Genomic DNA, 16,880 nt, shown 5'->3' with positions numbered 1-16,880 from the left:
TTTGGGAAAGGTACTTAGTCTTCTTTGCACTTTGTCTTGTCTGTCTTTTTAACAAGAAACACAGTAATCCTAGTATTTTCCTCCAATGAGGTGCAGAGACTGGCATGACAATAGATTACTTTTAGGAACAAAATGTATTACTAGGAGTCCAAAATCCAAATGACAATTGCCTTTTACAGCAGAAATACAGACTGTTCTCCCCTTAACTCATAGATTCCCTACCTCCTTTGTCTTTTCTCACACTTTCCTTCTTTCAGCAACAGTGTCCTTACTCTGTTGTATGACACTACATCAGCAACGCCAATGAGTTTCCCTCCTCTCTCCATCCTTCATCAGCTCATAGATAATCTCATTTATTCCAGATGTTAGCAGAGGAGAATCTCTTTTTTCCTGTGCTCTAAAATAATCTTCTATTTTTCCATTATTTAAATTGTCATTGTAATGAGTTGCTATACCAAATGCTCTGGCATTACAACAGCATCCTTTTTGATCAGAATTTATGAAGGCTCTCTACATAGGCATTGAACCACTGACAGCTGTTCAAGTCCATTGACTTAAAACTGGACTATTCCCCTTTATATTTGCACCAAAGACAAACAGTACCCACAGTACTGACTGAAATCGGAAAAAAAAGAGAAAGAAAGGGACCACACAATAAAGCAGTTGATTTTCCCGTCTGCAAGAATGGTCACTGCAGCAGAAGCGATGGTATCGCCTAATGACTAATCAGGCATAGACATCAATCACACAAAATGCCTTTTGACTGACAGCTATTTCTGAGGGAGAACAGGATGCCAAGCAAGTAACTGGTTTGAGTGACAGCTCTCAGGACATAGCTTGTCCCGACAAGGAAGAGACATTACACAAACTGACACAAATGTGTCAGTTCTTGACTGACACATCTCCTGCAGGACCGAGGATGCCAGCAACAAGCCATTTGAACTGGCATGGTCACAGGTTCTGGTGGATAGCCCATTTCCCATCTGTGCACACATACAGGTGTGGTTACCAAGACGGGTCTGCAGATCAGGATCTGACCCCTACAGCTGACACGTTTAGATCACCCTGAAATAAATCGCAATGCAGGAGTCCCATCCCTAGGTCTTCCCAAGGCCTTTGGGTACCAGCATTGCAACGCAGCTGAGTTACTTTGCACAGCTGTCAGAATAACACAGTAAGACAGTACCTGGCCCAGGGGAGCACATTCAAGCTCCCTCTAGTTTTAAATTAAGATTAGTTTAATCCCAGTACCCTTTTTATATATTTCTTCCTAGAATTTCGCAAAATTTTACAGCTGACTTTTGAGAGCCCAGATTCAGGCACTCACCAGCCAGGCTCGCAAAGATCTCAGGTATGAAAACTTCAACTGCTAGTTCATATTCTACTTGCCTCTAAAGATTGGAACTCTAAAAAAATTTTCAGCCACAGAAAATTTTGCTGTTAGTGTTGTTTATTTCCATCAGTTGCCCTCTTCCACTCCCCATAGTGTAATTATGATAACTAGACTTGGGAAAAGGCCCATAATAATGGTCAAATCATATTTAATTTTCACCAGGTGCATCTCAAATAGTTAATTCTAATTACCTAAATAATCATGCTCTATCTGGCTTAAGAAAGCTCTTATAGATATAGAAATAATGACAGGCTGCAAGCTTGACTAGTCAGCAGGTAAGCAGGCAGTGCAATTTTATGCCTCCTGTTGCTTAATATCACTGTGGTCCTCTGCAGACTCACAGGCAGGTCATAAACCAAACAGAACAGAACAGCCCTGTCCCTTTGGTACTTGACTTATCCCAAAGTGCTGCAAGGTAATAATTACATAGCATTTGGTGCACTCACTGTATGTGAATTGAGCGACAATTACAGTCACAGCAGTAACTCAGCCTGGCACATTCAGATGCGTTCTGCTGAAAGACAGGACTCCCGGGTTACAGAAGAGGCCTTGAAAAGCATCATGAAATCTAACTCTTCAACTCCCTCTACAACAACTGTGTCAACCTGCAAGTGGGAATCAGCCCCACACCTCTTCTAACAGTGCAGCCATGACCTGAGCCCTCACCTCTGTCTATAGCTGACAAACTTCCCATGACTCAAAGACAAGGCTACGAGCTAATGCTTGGTTGTGTGACACTGCAAATACCATAGAACTCAAGAAGAATTCAGCCTTTGGGATCCCTCATCAGACAGGGATAAATCACGGACACTTCTGACATTTGATGTAAGCAAGGAGTAAATCAGTCACATGCACTGGCTGTAAACCATCTGGCACTGAAGACTCCAGCTGTAGCCAGAGGTCTGAGAGGAAATGCCATCCACGCCACTGTTCACAGCAGAGCACAGCCAGCCCCTCACAACATTCTCCAGTGACAGCAGGATTGCAGGGGACCAATTTGAACAGATGCTTAATCCATTTTTCACAGTCTTTGTTGGGGACCCTGGGCTGCAGGAGACCATATCTGAGAGACTGGTAATACTGCATCTACATGCTGAGTGCTGTGTCCTGTTCTGGGCTTCCCAGAACAAGAAAAAGAGGGACATGCTGAAGCAGGTCTAAGAAAATTAAGTAACTGGAGCATTAGACATATGAGATGAGGTTGAAGGAGCTGTGGTTGTTTAGCCTTGAGAAGAGAATGCTCAGAGAGATTGCACAGTCTCCATCCATGGAGACTCCAGCCCTGAGTAACCTACTCTAGAGAGATTGCACAGTCTCCATCCATGGAGAATCCAGCCCTGAGTAACCTACTCTAGTTGACCCTGCTTAGAGCAATACTGGCCGTTGATGCACTGGCAACACTTACCTGCTCATTAGTACACATCACTCCCATAAGATCTGGATATCAATTTCTCTCTCTGTGCATTACTACTGCTCTGAGTGTCATCTTCTCTTCATTTTAGCTATGTCCTGGTTCAAGGTAAAACAGAACCCCAACAAACCATCATGGCATCTGGCTACTTGATTGGCTGCCTTCAGATTTTCTTAAGGATCCTACTACCATGGTTTCTGAGCACCTAGCCATTTACTGTCTGACCTATGATGTAATTGGCAGAAATCTCCTGCCGTTGCCCTAGCAGCACTGTGGTTCCAAACAAGTCTGCTCATTTTCTGAACAGTGGTTCTGTAGAACTTGTTTTATGGTTCAAATGAAAAGGAAAAGATAGAGATTAAAAGGCAAACTGTGTTAACGCAATATACACAAGTCTCCGGAAACACAGTAGCACCAAACCTGGCAGACAGAAACCCAGCCTCCTAGCCATGAGGCCAACTTGAAAAAGCCTGTTATTTATTCACAAAGCACATTTCTCTAAGCCCACAGGATCTGACAGGGGAAGAAGTGGTGATGATGAATAATGCATTCATGTTAGTGATACCATCAGCTCAACCTTCTACCCTGACAATTCACTCTTCCTTCAGCCTCCACAGGCTGTTCCTGGACCTGCGTGCAGGCTTCAGAGACCCTTTGAGAAATGACTTGATAAGGCAGAGAGGGCAGAGGGCACTTCTCATGTAAAGACTAAAAGGAAAAGACCCTCCCTGGGTTCCATGGGGCTGATGGGAAAGGGAAGGAGCAGCTGGAACATTGCTTTCTGATACAGTTAACTGCATGCTCCTGTCTACCTGGGTATGCTGACAGGTCCTATGCCACCTATTTATCTGGTTAGATTTGGCCACTGCTGATGATACCCAGATATGAGGAGACCTTTGTACAAGACAGCAAGCATCCTGCAGGTTCAGCAAGGTATGTGGAGAAAGCCCCAAAAAGGATTTGGTGAGCCATCAGGTCAGCCCCTGACCTGTTCTACCGGGACAGATCACAATTACTTGGGGACTGCAGCCACCCTGCTTGGCTAACTGCTGGAAAATCCCTAACCCTCCACCAGGCCACCACCATTTGGGCCAGCAGCCCTTGCCAAACTCACCTCTTCACCGTGCGGAGCAGGGTGGAGCGCGCCTCGTTGTGGAAGGTGATGATGAGGCTGGTGGCTGGCAAGTCCGTGTCATAGCGTACAGAAGTGCACCTGCAACAGGGGAGAGGAGAAGTGTAAGCCAAACATCACCCCGTAGCAGCTGAAGTTCAACACTAATACCTCAGCTGGTAATAGAAAACAATTCCTCCCATCCTCTCATCTCGCCCATGACTTTGTAATGTTAGGTAACATACATTCATTCCCATACTCAAAACCAAGGATTAACTCAGGATCAGCTTGCTCATACCCTGTGGAGACCAAAGTTTCTTGGAGGAGAACTCTTCACAGATGTGAACCCTGGGTCCAATTCTGGCAGATACTAGGAATGGCAGATTTGGGCTGTTCTGCTTCTCCAGAGTGTCTGCCACCTTAATTCCCAGCCAGTGTCAAACAGCACTCAGTCTGTGCTAATTCTGTGCCTAACAAAGAGCCCACACCTGAAATTGTGGCCTAGTGTTTTTAACAACTCAAGGCCATGCACAGACTGCGTCTGTCCTGGGAGGGAATATAACTCAGTTCTTATAGCCACTAATTGTTCTTCCACGTTTACTTACTGTTCTTTTGTGGCTGTTACTAAACTGTTACCGTTTTTAACATCACATTCAGTCCTACTGGTTTATGACTTTTTCATTGCAATATTTTATTAAGGGGACAGCAGCTTCTTACAGCAATGTTCAAACATATAAAGAAACCTTGATAAAGACTGAAGTGGAAAACCCAAAACCAGACAGGAGACATACCACATTTATTATTGTTTCAAAATAACTCCATGATGTAATGCATACAAAATGTATTAAGGCATCAGGAAGTGTAAAAGCAGCAGAGATTGGTGTGTGTGTTATTTGGGGAAGTCTTCCCAAGATCTCAGCATTACTACAGCATCACAGGGGACAAGGACAAAGTTTGTGCTTGAAAGTTGGCCCTCTCTTTGCTTTGGATCAAAAAAACAGTACATGCTAGGTCAGAAGGAGCTTGTAGGACGTGGAGTCAAGTATATTCAAGCCCTGCCTGGGTGCCTGAAGAAAAGGTGACATATTAGTGACCTATTGATCCCTCACTCCTTAAACAAGGAGCCAGGTCCATTTGTGACAGAAGAATGGGCTTTTCTCAAATCACAATCTAACTTGTATCAGCTGAATTAACTCCTCATCCTACATTGCCAGCCCAGCAACTACTTCAGCGTAGTTAAAAGACAAGGTACTCCAACACAGCTCACTCATTCCCAAACGGCCACCTCTGCAAAGCAAGGAACATGGAAATAGGTTTATCTGCTCTGATTATACTCTGCTTTGGACTCCCCATCGCTGAAGGGAACCCTTGCGAAGCTGGGGCTGAAATGGCCATACATTTCCAGGGAATCACATACATGTTGTTTTTCAGACTGAACTGCGTAGATGAGGCTTTTCACAAAAAGCATGCTCTGCTTGCTACCACAGATCAAAATAAACAATACTTCACCTTTGAAGTGATCCTTTTTTAGGCCAGAATATGACAGCAGATTAACAGAAAACAGCAATTCTGCATGGCAGGGAGACTTGTCAATAACGCAGGACATGGCGCTGCTGCCTCCGAGTCCCTAGGAAGCCAGTCCCGAGGACTATGCTGGGGAACAGGAGCGCAAGCCTTTCATCTCCCAACCAAGGTCCCAACTGCTTGTGTTCACAAAGCACCCTGATGGCTGTCACTGCTGGCAGGCTCCCAAAGCTCCATGTCTCCCGACATCCCTTTCACAGTTCCAATTTAGATGCCTGCTTTCCCGTTCCCAGCAGCTGTGAAATGCTGCTTTGCAAACCTAGGTAAGGTCTAGATACCAGCCTGGATAGACGTGCATTTCAGACGTGCTTAGTTTTCTTCTATTTTTTTTCTCCATTGAAGTAGGTTGGTTTACACTATCCTATCACTATCAAACCTACAGTTTTCAAGGTAAAACATAATCTTTTTGTACTCCAGAAACTACAAAATTGTTACCTGAGCACTATTAGCAATTTAAAGATTAATTTAGTCAGCAGAATAAATTCACCCCCAGTGAAAGAAGAACAGAACGATGAGAACTCTGCAAGCCATGAAATATTCACTGCAGTCACACGTTAGTTTCATCCCCACCCTGGCAGCCTTCATCCAAACCGTAATGCTCAGGCTGGAAAGAAGGCACCAAGGTGAGAAATATCCAAGTAGCAACCTTCAGAGCAGGTGAGGAATGCCAGCATAAAGCCAGGCTGCAACAGTGGTGTACCCTGCAGCCAGGACAGAAGGTCGCTGAGGGAAGCCATGAGGGTGAGGGGACCTGAGCAAAAACCAACTGTCAGGAGCAACTTGAGCTGCAATGGAGGGTCTGTGCTGAAATACACAGATGGTGCTCAGACCTGAGAGAAGAAATCCTACAAAAGCAAGAAGCCGGGGCCAAATTAGTCAAGGGTCTCTGCGCATTTGAGACCTTTCCAGATTAACCATGAAATACAGTGAGGTAACGGACCAACGCTGGTGAAGAGAAACCCAAACCATCCTTTGTCATCATCATAGAACAGCAGAGGAGGGCAATGGACTCCCCACACCAAGCACAAACATGGCTTGGAGCAGGGGCTGCACGGTACCTGTAGTGCCTGGTGTCCCGAATGGGCCGATCGCTGCTGAGTTTGTCGCTCTCTAGCTGATTAAAAGCATGCTGGCGGTAGGGGTCTTCTCCGGCCTTCAGCAGCTTGGAGGACAAGTAAGCCTTTTCATCAAAACCCTTCCGGCTGTTCTTCTCTCCTTGGGGAGCCCTTGTCATCTAGAGCAGAGACAAGCATGAGAGTATTAGGGAGAGCACCCAACTCATGTTGAGACACGGGTAGTAAGTTCAGACACAAGTAGGCTAAGGCAGGTTGGTTGCTGCACATCTGGAAGTGGCTCAGGTATGAAGGAAGGCAAGACAGGCAAGAGCTTGGAAAGGACAGCAGGAAACCCTCACAGACATGGTGTTATAATTCCTTCTCTGAGGAAAATTATAGGCCTCCCTATCCTTACCGACTGAGCTTTGGATGAAAGGTGCTGTTCCTGATTGCGCAGCACAGGAAAAGCCAAATTCCCTTTAGCACTTGTTACACAGAACGTCCGAGGCTGCAGGCATCTGGAAACCCTTCCAGACAATGCCGGTTTGAGAGCAGCCTCCAGCCAATGTGGCTGAAACACAGTATTTTGAGGATCAACAGTTTCAGCTTTTCGGCATACACACACAGAGACAGCTGATTTAACAGGCTCCTTGCTGTACCTTGCCCAGCTTGGTCCAGTCTCACAAAAGTCCATGATAAAGTTGGAAGCTGCATGTAACTGTGCCCAGTCCCACCCACTAGTAAAAATGCTTGGGCCATCACTTTCCTCTCCAAACTTTTACCTCTGGCTTTCCTAGGCCACAGAGTCAGTGCAATGCCAGCAACTGAAGACCATTCACTAGGGCCACTGGAAGAGAGGACAGGCACAGTTCTAGCCCGCACTGAACTCTTAGATATGAGATTTTGTTTGGAAACAACCTAGAAACTGTAAAATATTGGCTTATAAAGCAATCAGGACAGTGTATAAAATAAAAGTAGTTTAACAAATTGTCTATGGTAGCCATTTGATTGACCAAATCAAGAAGAAGCCGTAAAATGCTCCCAGCCTTATATGAAGGAGTTCTGGACCTCCCTAAAACTGCTGGAAAAGGCAGATTCTGGCACATTGACACCTCATCCAAAGCACTGGACATTCCCCAGATCTTGAGATCCTTCCATGTAAAATAGTTTGGATACCCTCTAATACTAGGCTTGATCATGTTTCTCCCTCTGCTATAAGGCTCCTTTTAGGAGTTTTAGAGGACAAGAGACCAGGGACTGCTCCCAGTATCACACAGCATTTTGGTTGAGCCATCTTAGTGGGTTGGGAAACAATTCAAGAGACCCAGCACCGCAGCAAATTCCTTAAGCAGGAGAGTGTTTAGAAGAACAAACATCTCTGCATCTTTCTCCAAGAAGGGCTACCCTGCAGTGCAGACAGCCCTAGCAGAACCAGACAGTTGGCAAATTAAATTCAGCGTAGACAAGTGCAGGATAATGAACATTAGAAGAAACAAATTGAACCACTCATGCACATTGATGGATTTCAAATGAACCATGACCACTCGGGTTGCAAATCTGAGCATCCCCATGGACAGCTCAGAGAAACCCTGCACTCGGTCCGCCGAGAGGGGAAATACAGCAAATTGAGTGCGCTGCAAACGGGACAGAGAAAACTGAAACCATCGTGAACACTGTTTGGCGAAAGCAGTGACAGCTCAGCACCCGTGGCCAGAGCACAAGTTTTGTCAAACCAGTCTCTGGAAGGAAGCTACTAGAGGATGAAGAGAAATTAAACACGCAGACTTTTCCATTTGGAAAGAAGACGAATCAAGTGAGAAATAAAATGAAGGTGGCCCATAAAATTATCCCTAATACAGCCAAGGTGAGCCTGATGCTCAGATTTCCCTTTCTTACCATACAAGAATGAGGGAAACATATTTTTATGGGGAAAAAAAAAAAGTCACAATATTCAAAACAAAGAATCTTATTCAACCACTGCACAGCCAAGCTGCCACATACGGATTTACCCTAGTGCAGGACTTGCACAGAGGTGCTTTGGCAGATACATCTGCCTCCATCCCCCCGGCACTGCTGCCCCTCTGCAAGGGATGCCATTGTCCCTCCGATGTCCCTCACCATGCTCAGCACCCGTGGCCAGAGCACAAGTTTTGTCAAACCAGTCTCTGGAAGGAAGCTACTAGAGGATGAAGAGAAATTAAACACGCAGACTTTTCCATTTGGAAAGAAGACGAATCAAGTGAGAAATAAAATGAAGGTGGCCCATAAAATTATCCCTAATACAGCCAAGGTGAGCCTGATGCTCAGATTTCCCTTTCTTACCATACAAGAATGAGGGAAACATATTTTTATGGGGAAAAAAAAAAAGTCACAATATTCAAAACAAAGAATCTTATTCAACCACTGCACAGCCAAGCTGCCACATACGGATTTACCCTAGTGCAGGACTTGCACAGAGGTGCTTTGGCAGATACGTCTGCCTCCATCCCCCCCTGCACTGCTGCCCCTCTGCAAGGGATGCCATTGTCCCTCCGACGTCCCTCACCATGCCCACCACTGCAGCTCGGGCTCGGTTTTGGTTTATATTGCCATGAAATATTGTGCAAAAAGCTGGAAGCAGCAATAAGTCCTCATGAGCCATCTCCCATGGCCAGGCAGGGCAGGGCCATGGAGAGTTGGAGACTGACCCTGCTGTGGCATCGCTGGGACAGGGGTTGACAGCACCTGAGGTCCTGGGTCATGGGCAGCGTGAAGGAAGCCTTGAGGAGTGGGCAGGGACAGGAAAGTCCATTAGTGCCCTCAGAGCCATGACACATTTAAACTTGAACTAGTAGGGTTAATCCTCTAGATACAAGGGTTCTCACATTACTTACACATCAAATTTAAAAAGTGGTAAAAGAGCGCTGGGAATTATTTGTCAGTTAAGAGCCTTTCTCAATTTTCTCTCAGCCAGTATCTCTTCAAACAGGCAAAGGGAAAATTCAGGGGATGATTGCTCAGAGGGCTGAGCTTCAGCTTCCAGACAGACAGCTAATCAACAGATAATCAACAAGTAATCAAACAACTGATTTGTGAGCACCAAGAAGATAACAAGCTAATAAATAGGAGCCAACTGAGTTTTGTCAAGACCAAATCATGTCAGACCAACCTAATTGTCTCCTGTGATGGAGTAATCAGTCTTAAGGGCATGGAGAAGCAGCGGTACATCATTACTTCTTCGGTAAGGTTTTTGATAGGGGGTGGGAAGATGTTGTCATTAGCAAGCTAGAGAAATAATAGTCTAGATTAAACTAATGCAGAATGGGTGAAACTGGTTGGAAAGCCACTGTCAGAGCAGAGGGACCATGGTGAGAGCAGGTTTTAGGGGTTTGTTCTGGATCCAGTGCTATTCAGTATTTTCATAAGCACCTTGGATATTGAGACATCAAATACATGGAAAATCCAGCAAAAGTGTTAGACATATTGGGGAACAGGATTAGAATTCAAAATTATCTCAACAAATGGAAAAAAAAACAAACTCTGAAAACAAGAAATACAAGTCAGCTAGGCCCTGTAGACCTCTACAGTTCATCAGGTCTGTGCTAATTAATATGAAACAGGGAAAAAACAGCAAGCTCCTCAGAAAAGCCCTAGATACTACAGCTCATTACAAAGCACACAACAGCAAAGCCCAATAAAGAGAAGAGAGCAAACACCATCCTGAGTAGAGCCCAGACAGCTAGGAACGAGCCCGGCAAAGCAAATATAAAGCTTATCTTTAAGGACTGACTTGCTTTATGAGATTCTTTTCCCAGAATATAGACGTTTGAGTACAGGACATTTTTTCACTGTTAATTGAAAACACACTTAACAAGAGCAGCACAGGTTCTCTGTGAAATAGTAGTCAGTCCCCTGCCAAACCCTCTGAGGAGGGCGGACTGACATCCACCCCCTCTTTCCTCTCCCTTCACATTAACACCTCTCACTTCAGGAGGAAGTCAATATAAGCACATATGAGCTCTGGGTATATTAAAGGCACAGTCTGTACAGCTGAGTGCAGAATTAACCACATCAACAGGACAGTTCATACCTGTGAGTTCTTTATATAGCCACACACCCTGTATCCCGTGCTTGAGGCTAGAACAAGTGGGAGTTACGGGAGCAGAAGAGCCTGGTTCCTTCTGACTGATGTTCTGTGACAGACCAAAAAACTTTGCTGGATGAAAGCAGAAATGAAGATGAATAGGCACGGGAAATGTGAGTGTCTAGACTGGGGATTAGCAAAGTAGTTTGCACAAATTAAGGTTTGTCCCAAACGTTGCTGAGACCTCCAACGCAATTCACATACCAAAAGTTCAGGAAATACTGTAAACCTTCTAATCTCATGTCACCATTTCTGATTTTCACATATGCTTTTCCCTTTCAGTGACAGAATGGACTGAGTCGCTAGTTCTGCTGTTGAAAGCATGTTCATATTTGTGTTTTGACATGGTTTAAGAGACTAGAAACTTTTCAAGTAGTGAAATTAACTTTGTAAACAAGGGATTAAGGGAAACGCATTAATACCATACACATCTATGAAAACTTGAGAGGCTCGTTTCTTTGACTAGCACAGTGATGTTCTTCTAGGTCTGATCACTTGTAAAATACTAAGGCTATACTACAGACAGTGTCACGCACCTCTGTGCATGGTCACTGTCTGCCACCAGACAGATATGCCAGCTCCAACATTGTGCAAACAGCCACTAAAACCAGAGCAGCTGAGGACCTCGGGGACCCCAAGATATTTTTTGTAACAGCAGGCTTGGCCAAATTCAAAAAGGACAATCATATCCCAGGGGTCATGAGGAATCATTCATTAACTAGAGTAAGGTATGCAAAGCTCTCACAGGTAAGTGCAATTAATCATTTTACAGTCAATGTGAAGTTAGTCCAACAGCAGTTTTATAGGATAGGATGTATACATTGCAGCTCTTACCTATCTTTCTTACAAGTGCTTAGTGCTGATTCAACAAATGTAGCAGGGGGCTGCTATCCTTCTCTTTTGTTTTAAGATAATTTTCATGATTGTGGCAGCTCTGTCACATCCCAGGACAGCAAAGCATCAATCACAAGTCATCCCCAGTAAGCGTCCTTTCCTGGAAGAATTAACTGACCAGGAAGGTCTAATTGATGAAATTGATGAAAGCAAGCCAGGGAGGAACAACCTCACCAAACCTTCCTCCCTCTGGACGCCCCGCTTTGATTATCCCACTGCCTCAGCCTCACATACTGCTGAAGGTTTCCCTTCTGAACTGGTCTAATGCCAGCTTCAGCCCACTGGGTTGAGCTATAACCTTGCTGGCTGAGCAAATCCTCTTCCCTCAGAGCAAAGACCAGGGCCAAGTCACCTCTGCAGGGTAGGACAGCACAGCACCACCACCAGCAACCAGATACTGGGGAGCACAGCAGTGCTTGGGGAGGCTGCTCAGCTCTGTAACCCATAGGCTGGCACAAGGATGAGCTCTGAACGGCAAAAAGCACAAACAGGGAAGGCCTGAGAGCTGCAGCAACTCCCAAGAAATTCCCAGGAGATCCTGTTTGCCCAGGGAGCAAGCTACCTTGCAGGTTCAGTCCATCTAGAGTATCATCTCTTGAATGCCTGCTACCAAAAGCATTTGTTTTAGAGGGCGTGTTGCATTTCCAGTTGGGTTTAGGAGTCCCAGTGTGCACATGGCTCCTGCTGTGTCTTATGAAATAGTCTGTACACTTCTCTGAAAAATTGCTCAAAATACTTTAAAAGGCTGTGCCTGACAGCACAGGGCCTATTTTATTCATGCTTTGTTTAACTGTGTAAAGCATTTTAAATGTGGTTTAGGAACCATGCTCCTATGGAACTTCTGTTATGAAGTGTTAATAAAAATTACCACAGTTAAATAGAACCATCTCTGTTCTTCGGGAAGTGCAAGTGCTGACAGAGGAGCTCAGAGACCGATTTGAATGTTTTGTTTGTGGCCTGCACAAACTGGAGTAACACAGTGGAAGCAGCAAAGCAACTTGAATTGATTAGCTCCCACGCCAGCTAATTGGTCTCAAGAGATTTTCTACTGCCATCAGCACTGGACAGTCTTGAGGCCTGCTGCCAGTTCCAAATCGGGCTGGAGAGACCAGTGGTGGGCCCTCAGCAGAGGGTATTTTCAATGCCCTCTGAGAAGATGCCATGGTTGCCAGCTCACAGGATTTCTCTGTCACAGAGCTGTAGTCACCACGGGATGGTGGGAGTGAGAAGCAGGGAAAGTCTGCTGGGGCTTGCTTTCCAGCACTGCTGCTTGCTCAAGCTGCCTCTCCACCTCCCTATTCTTTTCCACTGTCCCCTGGCATTTATTGCCTTCTGTGCATGCAAAGGCCATTCTCTGCCACCTCTGCATCTCTGCTCTCTTCTGTTTTAGTCCTGAGAAACCCTTTCTCTCCATCCCTGCCTCATGGCTAGGAAGTCATGGGATTCCACCAAATGTTTTCTATTTTGTTCTTCTCTTTTTCCCTCCCATAGTTTTGCCAGACATTGAGCTGTTGACAAGGAAAGTATCCTCAAGCATCTGGCCTGAAAAGGTGGAAATCCTGTATAAGGCAAGAAAGGAGAAGCAATTGTTTTTCTGTGTTTGGTTTCCACAGCAATGTTCTCCCCACACCCATAAATTTTTGGATGCTACTTTCAGAGCCTCCCCCAAGAGACACAGAGGATGGCACAGTGTTTTCCACGTTGTTGCCCACAGCCTGGATGAGGTGAACATCATGCTCACCTATGATGGCTGTCACAAGCAGACACGGGTTGTTAGCGTGAAGAGTTTAAAAACAGGAGGTTGCTGACTTACAGGTTACAATGGTGTGATGATAGACAAGGCTTGGCCACTACCTTTCAAGCAGGCTTGCCATCATTTGACAAACTTTTGGGCAGTTTTGGGTGAGAAAGTAGGCAACTTAAGAGGAAAACAATGCAGGGAAAGTTTACTGGGAAGCAGCAAAAAAAAAAAAACTAAGAGCAATTAAGTTACTACTCCTGTCTATCACAAGCAGTGGTTCTCTGATACCTTCACACACCACCATCCTCATCCAACTTCTCAGCATATGGAAAGGTAGTGTCTGTCCCCCCATGGTCCTATCTCCTTGCTTTCATGTCTAAGAACTAACAATCTTGCTTCTGAGGCAGCCATGCCAACATGGATTCCGCTCTGAATACAGTCCTGATGCATATTCATTGTAGAGTGATAACCCAAGAAGCTGGAATTTACTACACAACCTCACACGTGACAGGCACACAACGCTATTGTTACTGCTGGCCAAGACAGATATATGATATATAGATAGAACATATAGCAGGAGATGACTTCTATAAAGCATGCCCATCTTTGGCCCAACTATGTAATGCTAAAAAGACCTTGAGCAGTTAGCAAGGGCTGGATCGTGCAATGTTTTCTGGCCCAGTTGCCCAGAGGCAGGAAGACACTGCCCACAATTCAAAGGAGGGGACATGATACCTTGGGGCATCCCTCTAGTCTTTTGTTTTTAGGGGTGTTGAATAAAGCAAAGCAGTGGAAGCCAAAAGACCTTCAAAGATAGATGCCTGAGGGCACTCTCTTCCAAACTGCTCTGAGGAAATGAGCCTGCTCAGAACCCTGGAAAACCAGACCCCAGATGAGGTGAAGCAGTTGCCAAGGCCTATTTCTTCCCTCAGTTTGAAGTCTAATGCACACAGATGTCCATTATGCAAATTTGAAAAATCATATTACAATTTATTTTAAATATATTTATGACATTCACATACATTGATTTTGTATAAACACCCACATGTCCAGACACACATACATCTGGCTTCTACGTTCATTTGATCTTCATCTCATTCCCTGGAGCAAAGCCCTGTTTTCCCTATTTGGCAAATACAGCCAAATGAACACAGCCATTTTTGCTGACAGAAACCTTTATGCTTTTATATTTTTCTCCAGAAGAAAAACAATGTGGAGAAAACCCTGAAAAATACTGAGGCGATGGTCTTCAAAATTGCTGAGAGAGGAATATGAGGAGGATAAGAGAGGAGTGTGATGACTGTGGGGTTGTTTTTCCCCTAAACAGCCCTTGTTTTCCAAGCATACCTCTCTTTACCCATAAATATCCATGACCACATCTGGTGTCAGGGAGAAGACAGACATGACAGCACACTCTTTGAATACCTAAGGGACCAGGCAGCTCATGCTGGCACTCCCACTAAAACAGCAGCATTGTCAGAAAGAGATTCCAACGGGTAGCTGGGGTATAGCTCCTCTGGGAATTAAGGATTTGTACACAGAAACAACAGTCACATGGATGTGGAGCTGACTGCATTCAGACATCGGTTCAGTATCACACAGCAAACCTCCTTAGCAAAAACCATCTAGGTTACTTACTGTATATATATAGGAATATTCCTCTGCTAAAAGTTATACATACACAGTTTGTAGAAGTCTGTTCTGAGATCCTTCAGAGTGAAAAAAAAGGCACTATAGGAAGTTGCACTTTTTCTTCTGGAAAAATACCCCAGTCTCCACAGACATTTAAATACGTAAAGAATGTTCCTGGTTTCTAAGTGATTTTGAATTATTAAAACAAAGAAGAAAAAGACACAATGGTTTGTTTTCTGTCTTCTAAGCATTAGATGCTCGGTAGCCTTTCTAGTCGTCAGCTGAACCCCGATTTAGAGCATCTGTATCAAGGCAGATTGACATAGCATTCTGTACCAAGACAGATGATGCCCTCCCCATTACCTGGTAGCACCTATGTAACCAATAAGACAGCTCAAATGAGGGTGGTCTAGGTCTTCATTAAACACATCTGTCACATAAAAAGTGTCTCTAAGCCCACTCCCCCACCTACTCTGTCTGCACAGACACAATGTGTGTATGTGCCTCCGCTGCTGATGTACTAATCTACTCCCTTTCAACCCAAGTGACCTACATTCAGCCTTTTCCTCCCAGTGAATCACAACTGTCTGGAGTGACAGATGCCGCCACAGATATTTTCGCAGAAGAGAAAGCAACTTTAGACCTCATAAGCTGCTAACGTAGTCAGCAGTGAACTAGTTACCTAAGAGATGAGCAGGGGTCAGCTAGCACTGGGGAGCAGGCACTGCTCACCCAAAGCATTAAAATACCTGATTATATTAAGCTTGAGGCTCATTTTGTTTGCTTTCAGGATCACGCAGTAAGGGCTTTTTGCTAAGGCTACAGAAAGGAAGTTAAAGTACCTTTTTAATCATTCATCCTCGAGAGTAAGAGCTTTAAACACAGATTAGAAGATTAAGAGTAAAATAGTGTGGTTTTGCAATTAGCCAGCATTCACACTCCGCAGACATACTATGCACAGGCGCAGCTGAGCCAGGAAGACAAGGGGACATTTCACACCCCCACCGGGGACAAACCCAGCCCCACAGCAGGAGGTGGGAATTTCTCCCCATCGTCCAGCAAGGAAAGATTTTTCCCCTAACATATTTCTGTTAGCAAGTCTTGCTCAAACAGTCATGATTTTGGAGCCACGCTCCTGCCTTTGTGCTGGGTGGGATACCATCAGGCTGCTGCTGGAGGCTGGCCCTCAGCCCCAGAGCCTGCACGGAGCTTGTCTTCCCAGGAGATCACACCTGGGTAAGGCACTGCCTTGACGAGTCGGGTAACTTACCGTGATGCTTCACACAGCTCTTCCTCTCATTAGCTGGTGAACTTCACACAGAAGGGCTCTTGGCAGGACCCGCTGGTTGGGAGTCAGCCAGGCCCAATATGAAAATGCAACTTGAGCATAAACCAACAACCAAAGTGGCGTTTAAGAAAGTGACTTAATATAACTCCTCATGCTGCTGCTGCACCATGACCTCGTTTCTTAGAGAAGTTTGAGAATGACCTTCAGCTCACAATGCAGACTTGTATTTCAGAGGTTCGAAGCCAGGAGATCTATCCCCAGGGACGGTACTGGTGCTCTTTCTGTAGTGACAGTCCACATGCATCCATGATTTATTACAAAAATGAGTCCTCCTGCACAAGACCTTGTTCACTCAGATACTTTCTCTGCCGTGCATTCAGCCCTGCGGCATGCAACATTGTCTTCTAATAGTGGAAAAACTCATTGTCTATTTGTCAGTGAAGATTTGAGAATATCAGGCTGTTGGCATTTTGTTTAGGAGCCAAATGATATTCCATTTTAATTGATTAATTTTTCAGTTACTGCATTGCTGCAATTCCAGGACTCAGCAATCAATTCGAACTGCCAAGACCCTCAGAGCCACTCTCCGCTTCTGCTCGGGCCTCCATTTGCAAAGACATTAAATTCACCTCCCCAATAGCAAATTTA

The 16,880-nt window shown here is 45.0% G+C and overlaps 1 protein-coding gene across 3 annotated transcripts in view; it reads right to left on the bottom strand.

The window, feature by feature from the left end:
• Positions 1 to 16,880, bottom strand: part of GALNT16 (polypeptide N-acetylgalactosaminyltransferase 16) — a 74,951-nt gene that overhangs the window by 27,904 nt on the left and 30,167 nt on the right. For all 3 annotated transcript variants that reach the window (XM_014942021.1, XM_014942022.1, XM_014942023.1), the window contains exons 2-3: positions 6,558 to 6,733; positions 3,919 to 4,017 (exon numbers count right to left, since the gene is read on the bottom strand). In XM_014942021.1, the coding sequence (XP_014797507.1) occupies positions 3,919 to 4,017; positions 6,558 to 6,733 (275 nt within the window). The remainder of the gene's footprint in view (positions 1 to 3,918; positions 4,018 to 6,557; positions 6,734 to 16,880) is intronic.

This window comes from Calidris pugnax, unplaced genomic scaffold, assembly GCF_001431845.1.
Source record: "Calidris pugnax isolate Ruff unplaced genomic scaffold, ASM143184v1 scaffold56, whole genome shotgun sequence".
Lineage (NCBI taxonomy): Eukaryota > Metazoa > Chordata > Aves > Charadriiformes > Scolopacidae > Calidris > Calidris pugnax.
Note: the sequence above shows the minus strand (reverse complement) of the source record. Positions and strands in the feature narration are given on the sequence as shown.